Source organism: Hibiscus syriacus, unplaced genomic scaffold (genome assembly GCF_006381635.1).
Source record: "Hibiscus syriacus cultivar Baekdansim isolate YM2019G1 unplaced genomic scaffold, ASM638163v2 tig00111099_pilon, whole genome shotgun sequence".
In the NCBI taxonomy this organism is placed as follows: Eukaryota; Viridiplantae; Streptophyta; class Magnoliopsida; order Malvales; family Malvaceae; genus Hibiscus; species Hibiscus syriacus.
Genome location: NW_024062984.1, coordinates 1,203,346 through 1,229,639, shown reverse-complemented (window position 1 = coordinate 1,229,639; position 26,294 = coordinate 1,203,346). Strand labels below are relative to the sequence as shown.

Here is a 26,294-nt window from a genome sequence, read left to right as displayed (position 1 = left end):
CAATTTCAGTGATCAAGATCATTTCTCAATCGGCTGTAGTTCGAAAATTGAGCTACAACTTCAAGCCTGCAGCGGTGATATTATCCGATGGCACCGAGAAAGATTGATCGAGTGGGCTCGAAATCACAAACGAAGAAGAAACTGAGAGCGAGGATGGAAGCCAAACGAGTGAAAGCGGAGATCGGAAAGGTAAGGGAAGAACAGGAATGCTTAAAAGATGAGCAGAGGAATTTAATAACAAGGTTTAATGAGATTGCTAAACAATGCGATGAACTGAAAGAAGAAACCGAAATGATCGAGAAGCAATCGGCCATTACTCAAGCCAAGCTCGTTCTCATGTTCGGAATCTTGAAGGCTCGTGAAGCTGGTGATTTGGTTCAAGCTGCTAATCTCACTCGACACCTTCGGTTTGTTTCTGCAAAACCTAGTTATATGTATATATAATCTCATGAGAATTGCTTGTAATTTTAACTTGGGTAAAGTACACACGACACAATTGAACTATGCTCAAATAATTGTTTGATCACTGTACTTTTAAAAAGTACAAAATGGTCATTAAATTTTTCATTTATTATAATTTCATAAAAACTCTATATAATAGTTCGATCAATTTAATAACTAAGATGATCATTTGAGCAGAACTTAATGACCTTTGGTGTACTTTATTTATCCTTTTAACTTTGAATGCCCCTCTCAAATATTTTGGTCTAATAGCGTTCTAGGTACTTTCAAGTTCAAATATTAGTATAATTAGACTTTCCCCCCTATGAGTTTAAACACTGAATAGATCCTTAATTTCTAAAGTTTAGCAATTTCGTCCCTCCTAAAATTTGATACTAGTTGGATTGCTACATTCACTTTGCAGTGAAATCGTTGCCATGGAAAAAGCAAATGCAGCCTTGGACGAAGCCAAAGATGAAGAAGATCCATAAACTACGCCCCCAACCACCGGAAGGCTAATTAAGATGATGGGACTTCAGCTCTGTGGTGGCAAAATCGAACGGCTGGGTTTCATCGATATAAAATAATTTTATAATAAGATTTGGTGTTTGTCAACTTGTGAGTTGTGTAATGATAAAACAATTTGTTTTCTTATCTACACTTGATCTTGAGATCAAACCCCGAACAATACTCATCCGAAAAGGAGGGTTTCAGTGTGTTGTCTGGTGTATTTTAATATCCATGTTTAATATATTATGCATTTATATAAATTCTATTACCTTCATAAATTCATGTTTATTGAACTTGGATGTCCGAATTAAACATCTACTCCGGAGAATACGAAGTTTTAACGAATTAGAATAACAGTTGATACTGCTCAGCATCATCTATTGTCACCGGATCATATATGCATGTCTTTGATGTTGGCTCGTAAATAACTAGGGATAGGCATACGTTGGGTCGGTCTTTTTAACCGTCTTGAGCTCAATCCGAACGTTTAAACTTTTTGTTTCATCTCAATTCGTTTCGAAAATTGATGATATTATGTCAGCTCAACTCAACATAAATCATTTTTGGCTTAATATCAAAATAAGAGCTTAAACTATACCGTTTTCCCAAACAGATGCCTAAATTATTTTTTGACTCATATTGGTGCCTAACGTTCCAAACATTACCCATTTAAGTGTCCGGGAGTTAATTTCCCCCGTTAACTAACACGTGTCACAATCTAATAATTTTGAAAGTTATTTTTTTAAATATTACAAATATTATGATATTTATAAAAAAACACAAATTTTTCTTATATTATAAAACATCCCTAAATTCCACATCCTAAACTTAATCTGACGTTGCCGCCCTTTCAAGCCACGACTATCACCACCGACATAATCCCTACCATCCTCCTACTCATATGTCGTCGTAGTCTCCGTTGATTGGCCGTCGAAATCCCGTGCGATCTCGATTTTCATCCTAGGGTACATGGGGTATAAAACGTTGATTCGTCGTCCATCAGCCATCGATTGGTAACAATTTTGAGTTAAAACCAAAAGAGATGAAATTGAAATATTGATTCTTTGGAGGAGCAAAAAAATATATTTAATTTAATCGAAGACTAAAAAAGTTTAGATGAATTATTATTTTTTGACAAGGACTAATACTGAAAAGTTCCCATTTGACCACTATAAATAATGACAATCTTCAAACTTGGAATTCAAGGTCTGCGAATAGTGGGTGTGGAGACCCATTCAAAACCACAATGCAGTACAAGTAAATTAGAATTTTCAAAGGTTGTCATATGTGGGAGTGGAGACCAGTTCAAAACCAGTGTGTAGCATGCAAATTACAACTTGCGTGATGCTAAAGTCACCCATAACATATATTATTCTTTTAAAATGACGTCATACAAAACAAGACAAGAAGGTGTTACGTAATACTAAAGGTGAAAAACGGGTCGTTCTGATCAAGTTTATATCAGACCATTTCGGGTCGAACCATTTTCAGTTTGTCTATATTCGATTCAAGTTGATTCGTTAATCACAAATAAAAGACGAAAAACAGGAAGAAGAATGCGGCACCAGAACCAAAGAAAAACATGAGAAGTCTAAAACCCTTAAAAATATTACATATTAGGGTATATACAGATTTCGGGATTCTTTTTACATTTAATGATAGATCAATTCATCGACCCTAAAATGAAATGCATTCATCTTGAAACTTGGTTATGATAGGAGGGAACGTGAAATCCACACTTTGGATATCTATCGGAGAATTTTGATGGAAATGGAAATTATTCAATTCTCTCTTTCTAAAAAAATTAAATCAAACCAACCAGGAATAGAGAAGCAAATATCTCCACGAGCAAACACCAAAATTTCAGAACATCAATATCTGATACTCATCAACTCCATAATTCAGATGATTTGGAGCTCAATTATTTTGTTCGTGCATACACCTCCATTACAGGTTCGCTTTTAACATGATAAAGCAAACATTTTTCACAAGCTTAAAATACTAGGCTTCATACAAACACATTCTAGTTTATACTCATAAGATAGCAGCAAAAGTACACACCCGGTTCCAGATGATAGGCACGTAGTTCTTCACAGATCACCCCTTTAGTTCACACGTGTAGTCTCATTCCTGCAACTTAAGCACACATCGGAGGCAACCCCCTTCATGCAGCAGATCAAATGCCTTGTTAATATCTCCGAGAGTCAAATTGTGGGTGATGTACTCATCAATCTTGATTTCCTGCAATGGGAAGGAGAACAGAATAAAGTTTCCTGCTCACTCTATAGGTGTGGAGATAGAATTGCATATAAATTGCATTTACCTTCTTCATGTACTTGTCCACAAGCCAAGGCACTTGTGAACGACTCTTGAATCCACCAAACGCAGTCCCTTTCCAGACACGGCCAGTCACCAGTTGGAAAGGTCTAGTAGATATCTCTTGACCTGATGCTGCAACACCTATGATAACCGATGTTCCCCAACCCTGGAAGTTTCTCAGGTTCATTAGAAGTAGTACTCCATTTACAGTCATTAGTGTTCATCAAATTCAGTTATCACATATACCTTGTGACAGCATTCCAAAGCAGCTCTCATGACGGAGACATTTCCGATGCACTCAAAACTGTAATCAACACCACCATCTGTGAGATCAATAAGGACCTGCTGAATTGGTTTATCATAGTCCTTTGGATTCACAAACTCTGTAACTCCAAAATTCTTTGCTGCAAGTTGCATTCGACAAGAAAAAAGAAATCAGCATCTAGAAGTAGAAGACTGTAAGCAATGCATGATTTATATTTATCTCAAAGATGGATAGGCAAAGCAGTAAGCACTCATTTTCTAGCAACTATTTCCATTACTCACACTATACAGAATATTTACTGAATATTCCATATTAAGATTGACTAAATAGTCTCCTTTTTAAGAATTATTATTTGTAAATTACTTACCTATATCATACTTCTTGCTATCAATATCCACACCAATTATTCTTGAAGCACCAGCTGATTTCGCACCTTCTGCAACCTGCACAGTCACATTCAAAGGTAAACTGTTTAACATCTAACAGACTAGCACCGCAAAGAGAGCAATGATGAAGATAACAAATATTTTGGAAGACAGCTTAAACATGCACAGAAGTCCGTAATAAACAAGTAAGATGCTATTTGTCATTTACCGCAAGACCAACAGTCCCAAGGCCAAAAATAGCAATAGTAGCCCCTGGTTCAACTTTGGCTGTGTTCCAAACTGCACCAAGCCCTGTCCAACACAAAAATATATTTTTAAGTTTGTGCAAAAGCTGCAGTATATACAGTCCTAAAACAAAATATATATGAACTGTCAAACCAAATATGTATGTAATTACAGATTTATGAATAAAGAGAAAGTTAAACAAGCACTTACCAGTTGGAACACCACAACCAAGAAGGCATACTTTGTCCAAAGGAGCTTGTGGATCAATCTTTGCAACACTAACATCATGCACAACCGTGTACTGGCTAAATGTTGAGGTCCCCATGAAGTGGAAGATTGATTTCCCATTTACTGAGAAGCGGCTCTGGCGATCATTCATCATGACTCCAGCTCCAGTGGCAGTCCTAACTTTGCCACATAGGTTTGTCTTTCCTGATTTGCAGAACTTGCATTCTCTACACTCCGCCTGGTAACAAGGGATGACATGATCACCTGGTTGGACTTCAGTTACACCTTCACCCACACTTTCTACTATCCTGCACTCAAAAGTTCAAAAATAATTCTAAGCTCATAGCCATCAAGAGGCTCAGAAACAGTAAGAACAAATGGTAAACGGCGTACCCAGCAGCCTCATGTCCAAGAATGCATGGGAATAGACCCTCAGGATCCTGAAAAGGTTAAATCAAACATATTAGTCATCATAATTAAACAGCTGATTAGAAAATATCAAAAGAAAATCTTGAACCAGAAAAGGCTAGGCGTTATCACTGTCACTGCTAGAGACTACACGAAAAACAAATTATATTCTTATCAACATTATCTCACCCCAATTTCAATTTACCAAAAAAGTATTGAAATCAACAACATTATACACATCTTTCCTATTTTAAAGCAATAATACAAAGTCAGCAAGATACTCCCATTTAGCTTGGAATCTCCACGTGTTCATTCCTAACAATCCAGTTTACATGGCATTTTGAAGAGAAACTCATTATCCTAGGGAAATAGGTAGTGTTTGTTTGGACAGAAAAGTAAAAAAGCGAAAATAATTCATTTCTTTTCTATCTTCTCAAACAGTTCCTTCTTCGAGATAAAGCGATTGGAGCTTATACGTTTTTCAAATCAAAATGGAAACATGTGAGATGCAATCGGATTCATTTGGAAATATACTTATAAAGCAACTGAGATGAACAAAACGGAAATAGAAAAATATATACAAAACAAAACAGGAAAGAAAAAAAAAAACCTTTCCGCTCCAAGTGTATGCATCAGTGTGGCAGAGTGCAGTGAAGAGAATCTTGATCCGAACCTCACCAGCCTGCGGCGGAGCCACCTGGACATCCTCAATTACCAGTGGCTTGTTCGGTTCATAAGCCACCGCCGCTTCAAAATCAAAACCGTAACCGCAGTAGAATTAATAGGGTTTCGTAACAGCTAGCAAACGCATAAACAAACAAACAGAGTACCTTTGCAAGTGATGACTTGGCCTTGAGTCGCCATTGATGAATAAGAGACTGTAGAAGATAGAAATCTCAAATCGGAGAGAGAGAATGATTTATTTAATAGTTTGAGGTTGAGAAAGGGGGCGGACAAAACTATCTAATAATTCTGTGTATTCAGATATACCATATATCAAATCGATTTGTACTGGAATCCTGATGTTTGTTTCCCAGTGCAATCTTATCCCTACGCAGGTTTTGCAACCCCTGACCCTTTTTTTCTTACGACTTTAATTATTATTTATTAAGAAAATGAAATTACAAATTAGGTATAAAAAATCCATTTAACTAATTATTAAATTTAATTACTTTTTTATTTTTTGGTAATAAAAAACTTGATAACATAGTAATCAAACATATTATTCAAATGATTATCATTATTACTTATTATTAAAATATTATGGTAATAATTTCTCAATTAAAGTAGCTTTTTTAGAATAAATTATTTTAATAGATCTTATTAATATTTTATCGAATCAAACGAAAATATATATGCTGAAAAAGTAATTGAACAAAACTAAGATCAAAATATGTATGATGGGAAATAAAGCTTTTACTGTTTTCTAAAGAGAATTAAAATGTTTGTTAGAAAACTTATAAAAATAAGATAAAGATTTATACTTACAAAATTATTTTCTAAAGGATATTACTAATTTATTAATATATTAATTTAAGTGGTAAGTAATTTGATATTGTTTAAATTGATTTTAAATTTGAGGCCGTGTGTGTGGAAAGTTCTTGAAAGGTTGGTTAAATCCACCAAAATTAAGTAAATAACATGAATCAATTTGGATTGGGAATAGAAAAAATAAAAAATAAAATAAATCATTAATTTCCAAAGCAAATCACACGCACATGATGCATGATTCCATTCAAGCAATAAAAAATCCACCCAGATAAATTGTTTTGCAAGGGATAACATGGATTCCTAGCTGTCGTGTTACAGTGTCGCATGTTGCATCCCACGAATATGTTTTGTAATAAGGTAAACTGTATGGGTGATCACTTAACTATAGTCATAAATCATTTTGATTGTTAACGTTTGAATACGATCAATCAGACCACCCAATTATTAAAATGGTGTAATCAAGTCACTAATTGTTAATTTTTAACGGATGTGGTGAAGTGACAATTAGTAAAATTAACATAATTTTATATTTGATTCTTAATATTTACACATTTATCATTTTAGTCATTGTTTTGAACTTAATTTGGTGGTCACCCGTGTAGTTTACCCTTTGTAATAATCATAGATAATTTATAATGAAGTTGAAAATTTGAATGTAACTCCTCCTCGTTTAAAAATTATAATATTTATAAAAACATATATTTTAGAAGTCAATTGAATATTAATTTAACAATTCTAATAATAATAATATTTAAAAAATGATAAATTCAAATATATTTAAACATAATTATCTTTTATTTAAGTGTTGTAGGATTTATAAATAGTTTAAGCAATTTAATTCGATAGAACACTAAATAGTATCTCGTTAAAGGTTGTTCTAGACACAATTCTATCACAGTATCGGTTATTTGATTTTATTCCCAATAGATTTATCAGATACAAACCTTCCGATCGATTTGAAGCAGCAGTCAAATTGCATCTACAATCGTGCACCATGATAAGTTGCGGAGTTACAACTTGGTGAGGTTTAAATATGAATTTTTTTATTAATTATTTATTTTGTCGATATTATTTATTCTGAAATTTGAGTTTTATTTAATTAGTTACTTATTTTACGAATGATATTTATCTTAAAATTTTATTTAGACTTACTTTATTTAAAAAAATTATGTTGTTAACGTATATATGTCCAACCTAAAATATATTTATGTCACTTAACATTATACCATCTATTTCATTAGCCACATAACATCTTTTGCGTTTGACATTGATCAATAATATGCCATGAAATGCCAACCAAAGGAAGACAAATGCTATAATCTTATCCAAATGTAATCTTAATTAAACGACAATCGATATAATTAGATGACAATTACTATAAAATAGTAAATATAATGTATATTTCAATATTATTATAATTTTATCTAGTTAAATAATTTTTCAACAAATATAATAAATCATAAAATATATTTTCATATATTAAAAAATTGTCTTTTTACTTATACTACCTCCCTCTCACTTAAATTGTCCACTATAGATTTTTTTGTCAATTTTTTGAACTCTGACTCTTTATCATTTAAAATTTATTATTAATAGATATATGAAAAAATATTTTAAATTTTTTTAATTAAATAGTTTTGAAATATATATTTATAAAATTAATTTTTAAAATAATTATAGTTAAAGTTTAAAAATCTGAATTTTAAAAATCAATAATTAGTGGAAATGAGAGAATATACATTATAAATTATAAATAAAAAATACACATTTATAATATGCATGTCAAAAAGGTTGATTTTCCCCAAAAATTACCCTTTCAAACTTTATTTTCTTGTCAGACATCATTTTATCTTTATTTTGTAATTTAACACCCTTTGCAGGAAGACGAGACTCATGCATCGCGCCTTAGGCTACGTGTTAAAAGACATGGCCCATTCACTGTACCTTACGAAATGTGTAAAAAATCGAGTTTTAATTTAGTAAATATTTTTAAAATAGTGACAAATATATATTTAATTTCTATTAGGATAATATTTGTGTAAAAATGTCAACTTTATTTATTTTTTGTGTGTGCATAAAAAAAACTTTATGCATTAAAATATTTAAATATTCTTTTGTAAATTATTTTATAACTCGATAAATTTTGATTTTTGCATGAAATTACACAATACATATAATCTAGTGTAGGAAAACTTTGAGTGTAAGCAATTTAAAATATGAATAATTTTATAAAAAAATTATAACTAGTATTTTTTTTACAAAATGATGATGACGATAAAAAAATATTTTTATAATTTAAAAAATTATAAATTTCATATATTTTGAAAATTTTATTAACTTTTAAAATTAATTGTTTAAAAATATAAAAAAAATATTAAAATAAACTTTTAATTATAATTGAGGGATCAAATGAATTATTATTCATTATTTATTATTTTTAACAACAATTAATAATATTTATTCATTTTTAATTACAATTAAGAAAGCAAAGAAGCTTGGAAATAAAAGCCTATATATAAGAAATATAAATTTCTACCACAAATCTATGCGAGATGGTAAATGAATAGTAACGTATGAGGTGTGTGAAACCTGTTGAACTTAACAAAGTTTAGTGGAATTTGATTTGAACAACTTATTCTTTAACATTTGCTTTCTTATCTTCATCACTGCATCTTAATCATTTTGTGTATTTTGATATACTAATTATAAAACTTTTATAAAATTATTCATAATTTAAATTGCTCACACTCAAAGTTTTCATATACTAGATTATACATATTATGTAATTTCATGCAAAAATAAAAAAATTCGAGTTATTAAATAATTTGTAAAAGAATATTTAAAGATTTTAACGTAGAAAGTTTTTTTTACACACAAAAAATAAATAAATAAAGTTGATGTTTTTACACAAATATCACCCTAACATAAATTAATTACATATTTACACCAATTTAAAAATATTTATGAAATTAGTATTTAATTTTTTACATATTTTGTAAGACGCGGTGCATGGATCTTGTCTTTTAACACGTGGTCTAAAGCACGGTACATAGGCCACACCTTCTTACAAAGAACGTTAAATCGAGAAATAAATATAAAATGATGTCTGACAGGAAAATAAGGTTTGAAATGGTAATTTTTTTTAAAGAAATTCGCCTCAAAAGAGAGTACCTCGACAGGCAATTTTGTTATAATAATAAGAGCATGTGGTAGTGGTACTGCACGTGCGACATTGACAGTTTCCGATGAAGAGGATAACGAATAGAACACGTCAGAGATTGATCCAATGTAAAATAAAATGAAGTCGTGAGTTGTGACTGATCAAACATTATTTTAGAAATTTTGAAATTTTAAATTAATACATTGTTTTTAATTAAAATTTTAAAAACTAAATAAATAATTTCCCATGCAGCAACCATTCAGTATCATATGATTTTTTACATTAAATATATATTATTTTTCTTAAATTAAAAAAATAATTAAGCATAATCTTTCTATTTTAGCTAATAAAAAGTAAAAACTGTGGAGCATCCAGTCAAAGCTGGGTCTGTATCTTCAAGACCATGACACCTTTTGTTCAAACAGTGATTTCTCCATCGAATTGTCTGATGCCACGTTTCACTTTGTCATTCACCACAGTCAACCTTTGACTAGGTTAATAATCTCCTGCAACTGTTTTTTTATTTTTTTTCATTTTTCTTCCCATTAAAGCCAATATTTTTCATTAGAACAGCCAATAGCCATCCTCTACTCTATTTACCCTAAACCAAAAACACACTGTTTTTCTTCGCCTGTCTCCCTATATATACTCCCACGAATCATATCAAAGCGTAAATCTGGAACACCTCTCTAATTTCATTCGTAGTAAAAAAAAAATTTCTTCCATGGCTGGAAATAACCTGAGAATTGTTGTGGAAAGAAACCCTTCAGAGTCTAAGCTCTCAGAGCTTAACATCAAGTGTTGGCCCAAGTAAGCTTAAATCCTTCAGGGTCTCTCTTCTTCTTCTTCTTCTTGAATGATATTTGAGTATGTTATGATTTCACAGATGGGGTTGCTCACCTGGGAAATACCAGCTGAAGTTTGATGCAGAGGAGACTTGTTATTTGCTGAAAGGGAGAGTGAAGGCGTACCCCAAAGGCTCATCGGAGTTTGTGGAGTTCGGTGCTGGAGATCTTGTTGTTATCCCCAAAGGTCTCAGTTGCACATGGGATGTCTCCGTTGCCGTTGATAAACACTACAAATTCGAGTCTTCTTCACCACCTCCTCCTCCTCCTTCATCCTCGAAGTAAATCAATCTTTTGTCTTCACTGATCTCTGATTCCCACTCATTCTTTCATATTCATTTACGTTAATTACTAGTACAGAATTCTGGCTACGATTTCCCTTTTTTCATTAACTTTTGTTAAGGTTATAATTTAGAGAAGAAAAAGGAAACACAGTTGATACACGTGCAATGGATGATTAAGTAAAGAAGGGGTTAGAAAGCGCAAAATTACTCTACATGTCCCCGTATAATAGAATGAAGTGTATTTTGGTTCTTATATTTTAAATTATTACAAAAAACAATAATTTTACTGTTTTTTTTTTCTTCCTTCTGACTAAATAACTTTTATTTTATTTTAAATTGTAAAAATTAAAATATATTACACTATATTGTAAGGACCTGTGTAGCAAATTTTCCGATTACGAAGGGTTGTAACTTGTAAAAGATAATTTAAGGAAACTAAACAATAGTCGAATGCACGTCCATTTTGAGTTCTTAAATAAGCTTTAAATGTCTCCTTTGACCGGTCAATCCTTTATATTTTTTTATCCACAGCGGTAAACTAAATTTTAATCCTTAAATTTGTCATTTTCTTAACTTGGTCCCTAAATTTGTTATCCATATTGCTTGGAAGTTGGATTTTTGGCTATCTGTAGTCCTTTTCATGAGGTGGCAAAATATCATAGGGCCAAATCATCAAACTAGGAAAAAGTTGTCAAGTCTAGGGGTTAATGTGGATTAAAATAAAGTTCAAAGATTAAATTAAAAAAAATTATAAAATTTAAGGATTAAATTGAATCAAAAATAAAATTTAGATACTAATTCAGATCATTTATGTTTTGTTTATATTTTGGTTCACTTGATCAATACCGACCCATATCAACTTGTATCAACTCATACGGATTAATACAAAATGTATATATTTTTATTTTTCTGTAATTATATTTATAAATAAAATATATTATTTAACGAGATTGCTTTCAGACAAATTAAATCCCGTGCTTCTCCAACCTATTTGAGTATTTTCCATCTTTTTCTCATTTTCATGCTTCACATTAAACAGTCTAAACCATGAAACCCTAACATTTTATTCCAAGTCCTTTCTCTAACCTTGTTTGATTTGAGCATCCCACAAACACACCCCGAAGATACGCCTCATTGCGCACGAGAAATTATTTCATGGTTCCGACTCATCACGTTATTTATGGTCTCAGTGAACGAGAGTTACAATTTTTAAAATAACTATCAACTCTTTAATTAAACGTAGGAAAGTGATGAATCTAATTTAGTCGAAACTACAAACGACGTGATAAGTCGGAACCATCAAATAATTTTTCCATTGCACACCCATAGAGAATCTAATTTAGTCAAAATAAGCTACGTATTCTTTAAGAAACAAGCTTTACTCTAAGAGAACAAGTTACTAAACCTAAACCTCAACCTCTAAATTTTAAACCTTGATTTTATCGGGTAATGTTAGCCCAATACCGTAGAAGGACTAATTATTTAGTCAAATACGACATAGAAATTTTATTATGGGAACTAAGATATTTGCTACAATGACTTTGAACTCATTTGAAGTGACGAGTTATAATAAAATATATTTTTTAATTAGAATTTATCACTCTGATATGACTAAATTTAATAAAAAATTATATTTCATTGAAGTTTATGTTTTTTATATGACAAATTTAAATAAAAATATCATTTGGGTAAAATCATCGTATAACGTTATGAGTTTTGTTATAGATACTAAATTAATTTTCGAAATAATCTAATAAGTTAATTTTTTTCACGTGCCTCGCCTATTTGGCCAATTTTACTCATTTTATCGACAAGCACACTCAATTCAGTTTTTCTTAGGTTTATAGTTCCGGACCCACGATTTAGTTAGTCCAATTTAATTCAAGCCCGAGAGACTCAGACCAGACCAGACTCAACTCTATCCATTTTCAGCTGTCACCTATACTCAAACGTGCTACTCAAGTCAATTGAACATTGTAGTTCACGCCATTAATAATAAAATAATCCATGCTTACGTGGTTCTTACCATTCCCCGATGCCATATCTGCCAACCTAGATCGTCTCTTCATTGACTTTTCGCTCCACACGATCTCCTTTGGTGAAGAAAATTTTCAGGGTCCAAATGTCATCCGAGTCGCTTCCACCTCTTCCCCAACACCGCATCGTCGTACGCTATTTTCCCTTTCCCTTTTCATTTAGCATCACTATCAGCCTACACTTTGACAATGTTTTAACTTTGTTCGACATCATCAACAGCTAGGCTTTGGGCAAGTTTCAGTTGACTTCTTGGCCACGGTAGCTTCTTTTCCTAACCCAGACGACAAAATCAGGAGCACCAGCTTTAAGGTTTTTTTTTTTTTTTTGCAGTTCTGCTTTCATGTCTTCGGTTTCTGTGTAGGCGTTGACTATCATTAGTTGACAAATTTGGCATTTGTTTTCTTAGGTTCAAGGAGGTGGCAATGCCGGAAATGCCTTAACTTGTGCTGCTCGTTTGGGATTAAACCCACGGTTAATTTCTAAGGTCTTACATATCTTTGCACTCACTATCTTCCTCTATTCACTTCTCTCACTGTAAAACTCAACAATTGATCACTGAGATTTCTTTTGTTGCATTCTGTGATCATTAGGTTGCAAATGATTCTCAAGGCAAGGGTATATTGGAGGAGCTTGAAGCTGATGGAGTCAACACTTCCTTCTTTATTGTAAGCCTTTTTTGTGATGATTTATGGCTAATGGTTATTGGAGATATCTTTAGCCTGCAATTACCATTCTTGATTGGTTCTACAACTAGTTTGCCTTCAAGATTTGTTTAATTGGTATTGGTTAATATTTTTTTGGTCTATTTTGATTGTAGAACCAGATTTTTACATACTCTGATCTTTACTGTCCTCAACCACCAAGTTAAAAGGTAATAAAATAACTTGGGAACTCAGACTGCAAACATTTAACCAGGGCCAACCGTTGAAGATGTGTTTATAATTTTTGGTTGGCTTAATATAAAAAGGTGTGTAAACTGTACACTTTTCTCATTTAAGTATCTAGATTTTTTTGAAGGTCAATTCAGATAACTAACGTTACAAACGTTATTATTTTCAGTATTACAAACGTTATTATTTTTAGTGTTTCAATCATAACAAATGTTAAAAAATATCCTTAAGTGACACATGTTACGCTTAGGTCATTTTAAAAATTTTCTTTAAAAAAACATAAAAATATTATTATATTTTAAAAAATCTACTTTCTTTAAATTTACAAAAAGAAACCCTAAAATCCCTAAAAATCCTTAAAATCAACCTTAAAATCCCTAAATACTTATTATCTCCCTTGTCGGCCACGACCACCGCCCTTGGCATCTCCCTTTGTCGGTCGTTGTCGTCCTTGCCGTCAGGTCGCATGGGTGTCTCGATTTTTCAAGGTTTGGGGTTTTGCTTTGTCGTTTTCTTCGTCAGGGAAGTCGGGTTCGGCTTGTCATCAGGTGAAGGTTCTGGTGGAGGCTTGATCAACCACAGCAACGGAAAACGACAGCGAATGGTGTGGGCATACGGATTGAAATTAGGGTTTTCAAAGTTTTAGTTTTTTTAAAAGATTTGATAAAAGTTTGGGTTTTTCTAAATAATAATATTTTAAAGTTTTTTTTAAAATAAAATTTTTAAAATTATCAAAACATTACATGTGTCACTCAACAGAATTTTTTAATGTTGGTTGTGGCCAAGACAATCCAAATGATAACGTTAGTTACTTCAGACACTTGGATTGATCGAAAAAGCTTTAGGCGCTTAAATAAAAAATGGTATAGTTTGGACAATTTATTTTTTATATTATTTTGGATTTTCATGCGCATCTCATCATCTATGGAGAAAATGAATCATAACTTTGTTATTTTCTCTCTTCATATCATATGCACATTTTTTAAGCTCCATCTTTTATCAGATTGTCATACAAGAGACTTGCCAACTCTTTGCTATATCATACTTCTTTTACTGCCGTTACATGTTTCATTACGACCCGAATTCTCTCCCCCTCTGACTTAATTTTGTTATTTTCAGGTTTCTGAGGAGGGTAACTCACCGTTTGCCTACGTCATCGTGGACACCCAAACGTGAGCACTTTCATTGAGATCGGCTTGGCATTCTGTATATTCAAATGTACTGCCCTTGGTTTTTTTTTCCATCGTTGGATAATATGGTATCAAATTATAATTTCAGGAAAAGCCGCACTTGTATTGGCACCCCTGGTTATCCACCCTTGATACCAGAGGAGCTTTCTCGGTCAAGTTTATTATCTGCACTGGATGGAGCAAACATGGTCTACTTTGATGGAAGACACCCCGAGACTGCTTTACTTGTTGCAAAAGAGGTAAATTGTCAGTTTTCCATCTATGGCATAGTTGACGGGCGGTTTCCCATCGTAATCGCTGAAATATTCTGGCCTCCCTCTAAATTCCTTTCAAGATTAATGTCAATCAATAGCATTCTTTGGCTACTTCCGGTACAGGCTGCTCGCAAGAATATACCGATATTAGTAGAGGCCGAAAGGAAAAGGGAAGGTTTAGATGATCTTCTGGATTTTGCTACTTATGCTGTATGCTCTGCAAAATTTCCACTGGTAAGTTGATATTGCATCCCTACATGCTTCTTTTAGCCATTGTGTGTGGAATTTGTTTATGTATTTATCTATCGGCACGGGTCATGAACTTCCAATGAGACAGGCATGGACAGAAGCTCCGTCTGTTCCGAGTGCGCTTATTTCCATGCTTATGAGGTTGCCAAAATTAAAGTTCGTCATTGTGACATTGGGTGAAGATGGATGCATAATGCTTGAAAGAAGGGTAAACGGTGAGTGTAGTATGAATCGTGTTGTCGAGAAAACCGCTTGAACCCGAACTACAAAACGTGATCGGAGCGGAAGAAAAATGACGATTCTTTATGGGCTTTCTTTACTATGTGTGTAGGTGATTCTGATGATGCTGAAGAAATGGATGCCGACAGTTTATTGGAATCATTAAATCAGAGAAAAGATGACAGCAAGAGCATCCCAACATGCATTTCATCGGTAATATACAAAGCATGGCACTTTATAACTTATGTGCAGGCCTTAGGACTTATGTTTAGTCTGTGGACAGGTCTCACCGAGGTTACTAAATTCCTAGAGGAAAGATTTTGAAGAACAGCGTGAGAAATTTTCTTTTAATTTGAGATTTTCGCCTTCTGTAGGTCGAAACCAAATTGACTTCAAATGGGATGGGGACGGTAACTGGCCGGTTATTTGTGGGAACGGCTGAGAAGATACCACCGTCGGAACTTGTCGACACAACCGGTGCAGGGGATGCATTTATTGGGGCTGTACTATATGGTACATTTAAGCATTTCAAGTTTCATACAGATTGAACCACAGGGTTTTGTCAACTAAGTGATTCTTAAACTAGGTTGTTGTTTATGGAGTTTTTGGAACCAGCAAATACAATGCCATTGGATGCTCTAGTTCTCTACTTTATGGTTGATTCGGCCATTGTGAAGTTGTGTTGACTGTTTGATTTTCATGTTTTCAGCTCTCTGTGCCAGCATGACACCAGAGAAGATGTTGCCGTTTGCAGCTCAAGTGGTGAATGGATTCACTCACCGTTAACAATTTTAGCTTTGTTGTGTTGCCATTTGATTCGTGTGACAAGTTTTCTAACAAAATTTTGATGCTCATTGCAGGCTGCAGCTGGCTGTAGAGCTTTAGGCGCCCGAGCCGGTCTTCCGCTCCGCTCGGATCCACGCCTTGCGAGCTTTTTATAACAAGTTCCTAGGAATGAGCACGAGACCCGAATTTGATGGGTTCCGACCCGACCCGTTCCTATCGGGACGATTTTTTTTTCTTTTTAAAAAAATCGAATTAGAATCGAGTTAACCAAAAAGTCCTATGCGTATCCCTAACTTCCGACAAAGACGTGTTCTATGGGATATTACAACAGGCCTAATATTGTAACCCTACCCCCGGATGTTCTGTAATCTTATTTTACAAACATTCAAAAGGAGGTCGTTTTATTTAATCTCTTAATTTTACATTTTATTTAATTTGATTCTTCTACTATAATTCTTTGTAAAATTTTCAACCCACCGGTCATTGTCTTCTCTATTCTTTCATTAATACTTTGTGCTTGAAATTTCTATTTAATCCCTATATATATATATATATAATTTTTCTCTTATATCTCTCATTTATTTTAAAACATGTTATCAGCACGACACATTGTTGGATAAGGTTGAACAAAAGTAAATCCAAAGTTATTAATTTTACTCAGATATGTAGATTTCCATAATCTAGCATATTTTAAGATATAATTTATTATCATTGTTAAAAGGACACTAACATGATTTTTTTATTGAGATTTATTATTTAAGAGACACTTGCTTTGCTTTGTAAAGAGATTTATGATATTTTTTTTTAATTTGACATGTGTGAATAGTTTAATTTATGACTTTGCATCATTGTTCAAAGCTTTTATGAAATGAAGACTTGTCAAATTACTGCTGCAAGTTCGTTCAAGCTTCCATATAATGGGTTCGATACCCATAAAAATAAGTCTATACCGGTTCTGGTCCGAAAAGACAAATGGGCAACTCACGACGACAACCGCTAGCGTGGCAGTTTATTGATCACATCTCTCCAGGGAACACCAATGTTAACCGCAAGTAACAGACGAATGTAACGAACCAATAAAACTCAAATTACAAGCAGCTCTCCGGCCATGGCTTCCATGGCACTGTTTTGTTGCATTGTTGGTCCCTCAAACCTTAAACTAATGTTAGAAAGAATGTACTTTCTTCTATCTGTACAAGATCAAAATAAGCTACCATTGCTGTCTTCTTCCGTAGTTTGTTCAGCTGCTAATAAGCCCCCATCCTCCTCAGAAATTAGGTACTCCTCTCAGATCACTCTCATTAATCTTTTTTTTTTTTTAAATCTTCTGATTTTGTTTCAATATTTATGGATTTTGAAGATTCTCTTTGCTGATGTAAACTTGTCATTGGTGCGAACTTTTACATCTCAATTGAAGCTGAGAATTTTAGATTTCTGGTGCATAAGTTGTGAGTCCAATGGATTGGATGGATTAAACAATATGATGGAGTTTTCAGTGGATTTTACTGATTTGATTTATTGTTATTGAATGCTTATGAACCAGGCTTTGTTTTGAAATCGAGGCTTGTTAATAACTTCATATAGTATTTTGAAATCCTGCAATCCGAAGTCGCCGACACTTTGACGAGTCTTGGCATTGACATTGGAGTGGTATCTATCTTTGCATTTCTGTATTTCAGGGATAACACTGCCAAGAACGTACAACTCGCCAGGCTATCGAGAGAAGAAAGCCTTTCGAATCTTAAGCTCCGAGTGAATGAAAATAAGATCATTCCGGTCAGCAGTTTGCGAGGAATTGCTCGTCTTGTGATATGTTCCGGCCCTATGTCGTTCATCCTAGAATCATTTAAACTTATTGAGCCTTTCACTGCGAGGCTTCTGGAAAGAGGGGTGCTGGTGGTTCCTTTCGCTACGGATAGGAATTCACCTAGTCTCGACTTTGATGAGAGTGAAGACATGAAGAGATCACTGCGAAAGGAAAGAGCCTTTGGCTGCTGACCCCAGTTTATGTTTCCGAGTGGACTGAGTAAGATTATGTTCTGCAATGATCGATTCCTTTTTTTAGTTCTCATGTTCTCTCTGTCTTATCTGATATATATTTGTTTAAATCTTAAATACAGGTGGCTTAATGAACAAAAGAAGTTGGCTGGTGCTTCCCCTGAATCTCCTGTGTAAGAGTTCCTCCAACTTACCATCTTCTTCTCATTTGATGATACCCGAATATAAGGAGACATGTCTATACAAATCCCGCTGCTAGTGAAATTTAGTTGTGTGGTGTTTCATTATGCAGCTATTTATCTCTGCACTTGGAAGGTCGTGTGCGTGGAAGTGGAGTTGGTTACCCTCCTTGGAATGTTTTTTTCGCTCAGTTGCCACTGGTAAAGGGACTATGGTCAGGTCTTCTTGATGGAATGGATGGAAGAGTTCTTTGAAAGGAAGGTTAGTTTGCTTTCCATATGCTTCGATTCAAGTCTATAGGGTTCACATTTTTCACTTCAATTAGTTTTCTTACAATGACAGTTAATGGGATTCGGGTTTAGTTTCTTGATGAAATAGTGTGCAGTGTGGTCTGAATGTAATCATCTTTGCCTCTAATTACCGAGTTTAGTTGTTACAACACCGATCATCGCCAGGAACGGTTTCCTTCTCGTAAATCTGTGCCAAAAGCAGAAAGAAACGGGGTTCTTGTTTGCATATGAACAGTCCACCAGGAACCGAGTTATATTGCATACGGTAGCTTGTTGAGTAGAGTGCTTGTGGTCACCTCATGTTATGCCGTGTGATTCATGCGTGAAAGTGGAAGGTTTTTGGCTCGAAATCATGATCATTATTGGAAAAACAGTTATGTTATTTGGAGGGGTCCCGGCTATTACGATTATAAAACGAATCAGATAGGTGCTTTAATCAATTTTAAGCATCAAACATCGATCACGAAAGAGAGAGAGAAGATAATATTGTACAAGACGTTTATAGGCAGAAACAAGTTTAAAGGCAGAGCTGAGGGGTAGTCTGAACATATATAAATCACTGAAAACTAAAGAGATTACAAAATGCAACAGTGACTCATTTAACTTCTTCAATCTCGTCCAGTGCGTAGTTGTTGGTGGATACATTGGCGTAATTCACTTTGTTGAATCGAACCACGACCGGGTACCGAGTCTTGGGGTCCTGCACATCAAAAACAATCGTTTCTTCACATATATATATGTGTGTACCCACATCGAGACTTGGTATTAAATTACGACGGCAACATAGCGTGACGATGATATCATAATAATTTTTAAGGTTTACAAAAAATATTATGAATTTTCGAAATAAGAGTATAGAGGTAAAAGAGTGACCTGGTCAACTGTAACAACTGATCCGTAGCTGTTGTACCAGTACGACTCCTTCCTTAGAATCTTCACCTTGGCGCCTCTTTTTGGTCCGATTGGAGGTGGCTTAGGCTTCGGGGCTTCGCCACCTTCTGGTGGTGCAGTGGTGGTTGCTGGGGCTGGAGACGGCGGTGAAGCCTCCTCCTCGACCGCCCTCACGACAAGCCTTGTGTTTCTGTTGTTTTTTGAAGGGTAAAAGACCATGTTGCTGGTCTTGGAACCTGCGGAGCTTGAAACACTGGGTGTTCGCAAGAAAACCGAAGCCGCCGATGCCATGCTGGAGCAGCTAGCCATGTCTTCACTCTTCTGATCCTTTTTCTTTCCGTCTCTGTTGCAGAAGAATTGCTTGAGGGGGAGAGGCGTTAAATGAATTGGATTTTCCTTGTTTTTCTTTGGCTACCTGATTTATCTCATCTTGAGATTGTGCACTCGAATTGTTTACTCCACTAGGAAGCTGCCACCTGTGCACCATATCTCTTTTGCATGTATAATGTGATTACGAGTCATCCTTTCGCCACGGATAAATATGTCTTTTATTTACTATAATACCCCTTGCAGTGATTTTGGTATCCCGGATTAAACAAATCACATCAACACAATTAATTGGGGTAAACTATATATTCAATATATAAATTATCAGTTTTAGTATTTAAACTTTTAATATTTTTTAAAATCATATCTATCGTTTAGTTTTTATTTCATTTGAGTACCTCGTGTTGAAAACTTAATACGTTTAATACATAAACTATTAATTGTGATATGTTTTAATACCTAAACTTTCAGTTTTTTTTTTCAAAATTTAACGTTAACTTTTGAATGATGTACTAAAACGAAACAAAAACTAAAGTTTTTAATGGTGGGATACTAAAATGAAATAAAAATAAATTGTGTATGATTTTGTAAAAAATTAAAAAAAAATTGTATTAAACCGAACTAAAATTAATAGTTTAAATACTAAATGTGTAATTTCTCTTAATCGTGGTATGAAAATTATTAAATTAATAGAAATGAATATATAGTGAAAGGTATTTATGGTTGTCTTTTTGTTTAAGATTAGTCTTTAAATTTTAAAATATTTTTTTATTAGTCTTAACATTATTAATATTATTTTATTTTAATTTTTTGTTAATATGTCGTTAATTGCTAGGATTTGGGAAGATATTCTTGGCCTTCGTAATTGCAAGAGGTCGGTTAAATAATTATGGGTAGTTAATTAGTCATGAATTGTACCCATAATTTTATTTTTTTAATTAATCATTGGTGTCCGATCTATTGACCGACTAATCAAGATCTGATACTACAGAGGCGAGGCGACCCTCCCAAGCCAGTTTGCTCCATTCGTAAATGTCAGGATTCGAACTCCTAACATTGCTTAAGGGATTTAGTGACTCATCTCACTAGACCAACCCGTTGTTGGTTGTACCCATATTTTTTTAAAAGAGAATTAATCTATTTTTGAGATTCAATAATCAATCTCATGACCTTCGAAAATAGATTGGTTTTTTAAAATAGTAGAATGAACAAGTACGTTAACGAAAGGATAAAAATGAGATGATACTGATAATTTTAGATAACAATTTATAATGTGGACTAACATTAAATGTTTTAAGATTTAAAGATTGGTTTAGAATGGGAGTTATAGTTTGAGGACATCATATGTAATTATCTCTTTCTTTTGAAATTAATGCATCTTATGTTAATTTCTTAATTTTTATTTTACATGAATAAAAGTTTAATATAAAAGTAAAAAGTCACCTAAAATTTGTTTTCTTTATTTTTTAAAAAAATCATCAAAAATCAAAATGAATGGTTCTCTTAATGTACAAATTTGGACAAAAAAAAAGAAGAGGCATGCCTAGGAAGGACCTTGGTCAATGGCGAACCCCATCTCACGTGCCACGTAGGCGCCAAAACTACATTTTTTTTTTCAACTTCTTTTCCCGGCACTAGTTCCTCACTGATTTCTGTTCCCTGATCCAATCTTCATCCAAGTACAGGCTAGTGTTTTTTATTTTACCCAATCCCTGAAATCTGAGAACAAATGAAAGGAATTAGATCAAAATGAAGAGAAGATCTCACGAAATTAATCCCGAAGATCCGTCTCCAATCCGAATTTCATCTCATGCAGCTCAGCCCAAAGTTAGGATCCCTGTAAACGTATCCGATTCCCGATCAAATCGAGGTTTTTTCCCTCTCCTGTTTTTTGTTTGCCATTTATTCATTTATTAAATGAAAATCAAGTTTAAATTGAACTTCTCTGGCGCTAGTTTTTTTTTAAAAAAAAAAATCGAGCTCGCCCTGTTTAGTTCTCAACCTGCTCTTGTTTGTTTGGAAGGAAAATGTTTTCCTGTATATGGCTTCCTTCTAAAAGCCTACATCAATGGAATTCAGCTAGATTGCCTGATCTTTTCCTTTTTACTTGTACCTGTTAAGCTAAGCGTTTAAAGAATTTTGTTTTAATCATCGTTCATATGCAGGTGATGACCCTAAAACTTCCGAGTTTGCGTTTTTCACGAAACTGAAGAAAGACGCGGGCAAAAGATTTGATTCACATTCAATGCAGAGGGTCAAAAACCCTACACACAAGGTGAATTCCAGCGAATGTTGTAGAGGAGTAGGTAGGTTTAAGTCAGGTATTGGCCTCACTTTTAACAGAAATTGACTTATATCGCCTTCATTTTGTTCGGTACATTCAATTCCTTGTTTCTCGCTTAACAATTATGGTATTTCTTTCTTACTGGCAGGGGGGACCAGAATAGTTAGGAACATATCTAAATCCTCTGAGGGGACTAACATTGCTAAGTCCCCATTGTCTGTCCCAAAGGCTAGCCCTGAGCTGGAATCATTGTTGTCTATTGAAAAAATCAACTCTAAGGACTCAAGATCACCGTTTCCTATTAACAATGTGACAGATATCAACTTGGATCCATCCCCCTCACTGGTTGAGAGAGCAGTGAATAACTTGGGTATGCACTGTGAAGTGGATTCTTTGGTTCTTGTGCTTCAATAATTATCATTTTTGCTGGTCATATATTACCCAATTTATGTCTAAGGCTGTATTTTCAGTTTATTAGTGCAAATATTAGTGTATGACGTAAAATTATTGTCCATAAATCATAATTTTATTTTGAATCTTCGCACTTTTTAAAGTATTGTCCTGCTATCGATGCAAAGTTCCCAACCTTTTTTTGTCCATGATCAATCCAGTTGAAACTCTTTCGTTAAATTTATCATGTCTGGTCTCCACGAAGCCAAAGTAATGAAGATATATTTTTTAAAGTGACCACTATTCCTTTTGTTGTTGACAGAGGTCAATTTAAAGAATACCTTTGCAGAGGTTGAGCCTATATTCAGCTTAGAAGATTGGTTAGAGCATCATAGTGACAACAAGAAACCAGGAGGTAGAAATACTCGTACAATACTTTTTATTCTCTACTTCGAAAGTAAAAGAGGCAAAGAGGGGGAAAGGATATAGGGAAATGCTGCATATTGGTTTGACCTTGGACTTTCAAACTGCAAATAGAAAAAGCTAATGAAAGCATCATCTGCTGTTTGAAACGAGATTAGTCCTTTGCTAAAACTGAGAATTATTAACTATTTCATTGAACAAAATCAAATAATTTCAACTTTCAGGGTCTTGTTCTGATCAAACAGAGTTATTTTCTAGAAAGAGACAGAAACTGCTTCAATGGGCTTGTAACTCATTTCCTGAGATAGAGGAACTCCATTCCAAAGGGTTAGCCTTGTCATTATTAAAAGTTAATTTTATTTTCGCAATTCATATCGTGCACTGTGTAGATGTTATCTCAGGTATGATGTCATTTCAACGCTGCTTAGTCTGCTTTTTCCTAGGAGTAATGAGAAGAATGTATGCTCTTGCAACTTTTTGCATAATATGATTTCTTATGTTAATTTTATTTCAATATTAAAAAAAGAAAAAAATGGCTCTTGCAGGGTTACAGAAGTGCTGAGTCTGCACCGTTGGAGAGCAATACCAAATCTGAGTTATTTCCCTGCCCTAAGTCCGATGTTCCTTCCACTAAACTTGATAGGTTTCCAACAAAGAAGATATTAGAAGTTCAAGATACACTGTCATACTTGGAAAATGGTACATCATCTTATTGGCCAGACATATCGAGAGACGCCATCATCTCTAATATTGAGTCAACAACCTATAACAATCACAGCGCTCTTCAAAAGAATTTGGAGTTACCTACCTGCAAACTAAGAGAGAAAAATCTGACCTCCATTGACAGTGATTCCACTTTAGGCTTTCCATTTGTGAAACATGGATCTTTTCTACCGTTTATTTCTTCCAAAGATCCAGATGTTTTGCTCGACCCAAATGGATCTTTACCTGTGAGAGAGAATCTGTTGCCACTGCTTGAATGGGATTCCTCATATGGTACATCATCTTACTGGTCAGACAGATCAACGGAGGCTATGCACTCTAATATCTACTCCACCATATAACAATGACTGCACCCTTCAAAATAATTTAGAGTCACCTAGCTTTGAATTAAGAGAGAAAAATCTCATCTCCTTCATTGAAGGTGACTCCAGTTTTGTCTTTCCATTGGTGAGACATGGATCGTTTCTACCATTTAGTTCTTTCAAAGAGCCTGATGATTTGCATGATACAAATTGGACCGTAGTTCCTGCATTACAATGTTCATGGGATCATCACCAAAGTCTAAATATTCCATTTAGTACTTTCAAAAACTTAGATGATTCACATGATCCAGTTGGATCTTCTCCAGGAAGAGTGACACAATTACCGCTGCTTGAGTGGCATTCTATAGACGTGAATGAAAGTAGCTTATCATCTACAGGTCTGAATACAAATTGGACCTTGATTCCTGCTGTACAAAATTCATGGAACCATTGGCAAAGTCGAAATAACTGGTGTGAATCATTTGGTACTCTTGGGTTGTGTTCAGCACCTGTAATAGGAAATTATCCCCGAGATTTTCATGCATTAGTGTCTCCCACCAGTGCCAGTTATGACAAACATGCGTTTGGGAGATCTATTTCTGACACAGAGGAAGAAATAATTGCAGATCTGCAACATTTTCCTTTGACCTTATCTCATTCGTCAAATCGCCTTAATCTCATTGCAGACAACAATAATTATGAAATTGCATGTCAAGGCAGTGAGACAAGTGACATTCTCCCATCTCCGGAAAATCACCTTGGCTTCATGAGCAATGCTTTGGTTGAAGAGAATAATACTCCTGGTTTTGGAAATCAGCTTTCCTTTGCTTTTAATGTACAATGGAAATCTTACAATCAAGTGGTTTAAGAAGATAGTGATGCTCATTTACTTGCAATGACATTAATGTACAATGGGAATTCTATATTGAACTTTCTTAGTGAATATGAATCTGAGCGTTCCTCGGGTGGTTCAGATTATAGAAGCCTTATTAACTGCAATGAAGATATGGTAGACATCGATGACCAGCAATCTTTCTATTTCCAAATATCTCGGGACAAAGATCAGGTGCATCCCTTTTTGCTTGTTAAATCCAGTCTGGGATAAAGAACATATGATAGACTAGTCATAAAGTCAAATATGCCTTTGATGTGATCCTTGCTTTTTCAAGATGTTCACAGGCTTTTGAAGCGTAAACAATACTGCAGTCTTTCACTCTTCGGCCAACAAACACAGACTAGCTAAAATTGTGTAGTGAATTTACACCGTATTAAAGATTTAGGTGGATGGAGTTTCTATAGTCATCTTACAGTAATACATGGTCGCATACCAAGAAAAGTATTGAAGGTGGTTGCATCTTTCTTAAATATCATATTCTGGGTATGAAATTCATGAAGATAACTGATGAAATTTCTTTTTCTAGTAATTACATGTGACCCAGGTATCAATGCCATGGTTAAATCTTGCTCCAACTACATGGCCATATTCATCCGTTTCAGAAAATGCAGGTCGCAGACAACCGTAAGAGTAAACTCGGAATCTGGCACCATAATTGTGGCAGTTTCTTCTGTTGATTGCTCGGGAGCATGCGGTAGGGAACTGTGTGGTTATTAATGATGGCTTGAACATCATCACATGTGATATATTTTGAGGTAAGGATCAAGTATCAACCATGCATCATGTTGAATAGAATTCTAGAAATGGAAAAAAAAAAAACAATAGAAAGCTAGTTGGTGTTGTTAATTTCAGTAGTTAGAATGAAATCATACAACATGTTCTGATCATTTCTAATTCTCCTTAGTCATACCTGATTCAGCATAGCATATCATCATCAGTTTATACATACTGCATTGATTTTTTTTTTTTGCTTTTACAAACTCTTAATAGGGAGAGAGACAGAGCATTGATGAATCTTAATTCTTAGCAGCTGAGCTAGTCTGGTACATTATTAAATGTGGCACGGCAGCAACTGGTAGTACGAATTTTGTTAGAAATTCCGTTTCCCGTTATTTGCTCATTAACTCTGCAGAGTATTTTAAAAAAAAAAACTTTTTCTAGGTACACTACCCACGGTTTTTTTCCACGTAGGGCCACGGATCTGAAACCATTAAAATATTTTTTTTATTGAACTCGTAATTTCAACAAGATGAGTTCATTTGATATTGTAAAATTTACCGTAGATTACAAAATAAATTCGTGATTAACCTATTAAGCAAACTAATTTACTTGCCTTGGGTATTGGGGAAAAAACCACTACCCACTACCCACTACTTCTACTTCCCTAATACATAAGAAAAGGTG

At 34.2% G+C, this 26,294-nt stretch overlaps 5 protein-coding genes and 2 pseudogenes across 7 annotated transcripts; 5 read left to right on the top strand and 2 right to left on the bottom strand.

Annotated features, from left to right (window-relative positions):
- LOC120153275 lies at nucleotides 1-996 on the top strand. The gene is made up of 2 exons (XM_039165261.1): nucleotides 1-407; nucleotides 866-996. Exons 1-2 carry the CDS (start codon nucleotides 88-90, stop codon nucleotides 930-932), a joined length of 387 nt encoding a protein of 128 aa, XP_039021192.1. The 5' UTR covers nucleotides 1-87; the 3' UTR covers nucleotides 933-996.
- Nucleotides 997-2,776: 1,780 nt separating this feature from the next.
- Nucleotides 2,777-5,784, bottom strand: LOC120153274 (alcohol dehydrogenase class-3-like). The gene is made up of 9 exons (XM_039165260.1): nucleotides 5,613-5,784; nucleotides 5,393-5,529; nucleotides 4,768-4,814; nucleotides 4,357-4,682; nucleotides 4,130-4,212; nucleotides 3,903-3,978; nucleotides 3,517-3,674; nucleotides 3,275-3,436; nucleotides 2,777-3,192 (listed from the first exon to the last, which is right to left on the bottom strand). Exons 1-9 carry the CDS (start codon nucleotides 5,644-5,646, stop codon nucleotides 3,076-3,078), a joined length of 1,140 nt encoding a protein of 379 aa, XP_039021191.1. The 5' UTR covers nucleotides 5,647-5,784; the 3' UTR covers nucleotides 2,777-3,075.
- A 4,339-nt stretch (nucleotides 5,785-10,123) lies between these two features.
- LOC120153276 lies at nucleotides 10,124-10,578 on the top strand. The gene is made up of 2 exons (XM_039165262.1): nucleotides 10,124-10,243; nucleotides 10,320-10,578. Exons 1-2 carry the CDS (start codon nucleotides 10,158-10,160, stop codon nucleotides 10,561-10,563), a joined length of 330 nt encoding a protein of 109 aa, XP_039021193.1. The 5' UTR covers nucleotides 10,124-10,157; the 3' UTR covers nucleotides 10,564-10,578.
- A 1,991-nt stretch (nucleotides 10,579-12,569) lies between these two features.
- LOC120153198 lies at nucleotides 12,570-16,488 on the top strand (annotated as a pseudogene).
- Nucleotides 16,489-17,295: 807 nt separating this feature from the next.
- Nucleotides 17,296-18,619, top strand: LOC120153345 (annotated as a pseudogene).
- A 541-nt stretch (nucleotides 18,620-19,160) lies between these two features.
- LOC120153223 (photosystem I reaction center subunit IV, chloroplastic-like) lies at nucleotides 19,161-19,924 on the bottom strand. Its single transcript, XM_039165219.1, has 2 exons — nucleotides 19,529-19,924; nucleotides 19,161-19,355 (listed from the first exon to the last, which is right to left on the bottom strand). Exons 1-2 carry the CDS (start codon nucleotides 19,853-19,855, stop codon nucleotides 19,251-19,253), a joined length of 432 nt encoding a protein of 143 aa, XP_039021150.1. The 5' UTR covers nucleotides 19,856-19,924; the 3' UTR covers nucleotides 19,161-19,250.
- A 1,531-nt stretch (nucleotides 19,925-21,455) lies between these two features.
- LOC120153286 lies at nucleotides 21,456-26,081 on the top strand. 3 transcript variants are annotated; one of them, XM_039165273.1, is made up of 9 exons: nucleotides 21,456-21,743; nucleotides 22,039-22,194; nucleotides 22,306-22,527; nucleotides 22,870-22,962; nucleotides 23,195-23,297; nucleotides 23,516-25,061; nucleotides 25,165-25,340; nucleotides 25,417-25,645; nucleotides 25,881-26,081. In XM_039165273.1, exons 1-6 carry the CDS (start codon nucleotides 21,623-21,625, stop codon nucleotides 23,634-23,636), a joined length of 816 nt encoding a protein of 271 aa, XP_039021204.1. In that variant the 5' UTR covers nucleotides 21,456-21,622; the 3' UTR covers nucleotides 23,637-25,061; nucleotides 25,165-25,340; nucleotides 25,417-25,645; nucleotides 25,881-26,081. The 3 variants fall into 3 exon arrangements, with proteins under 3 accessions (XP_039021204.1, XP_039021203.1, XP_039021202.1); XM_039165272.1 differs by having other exon boundaries at nucleotides 23,195-23,429; nucleotides 25,175-25,340; XM_039165271.1 differs by having other exon boundaries at nucleotides 23,195-23,429.
- Nucleotides 26,082-26,294: the final 213 nt, after the last annotated feature.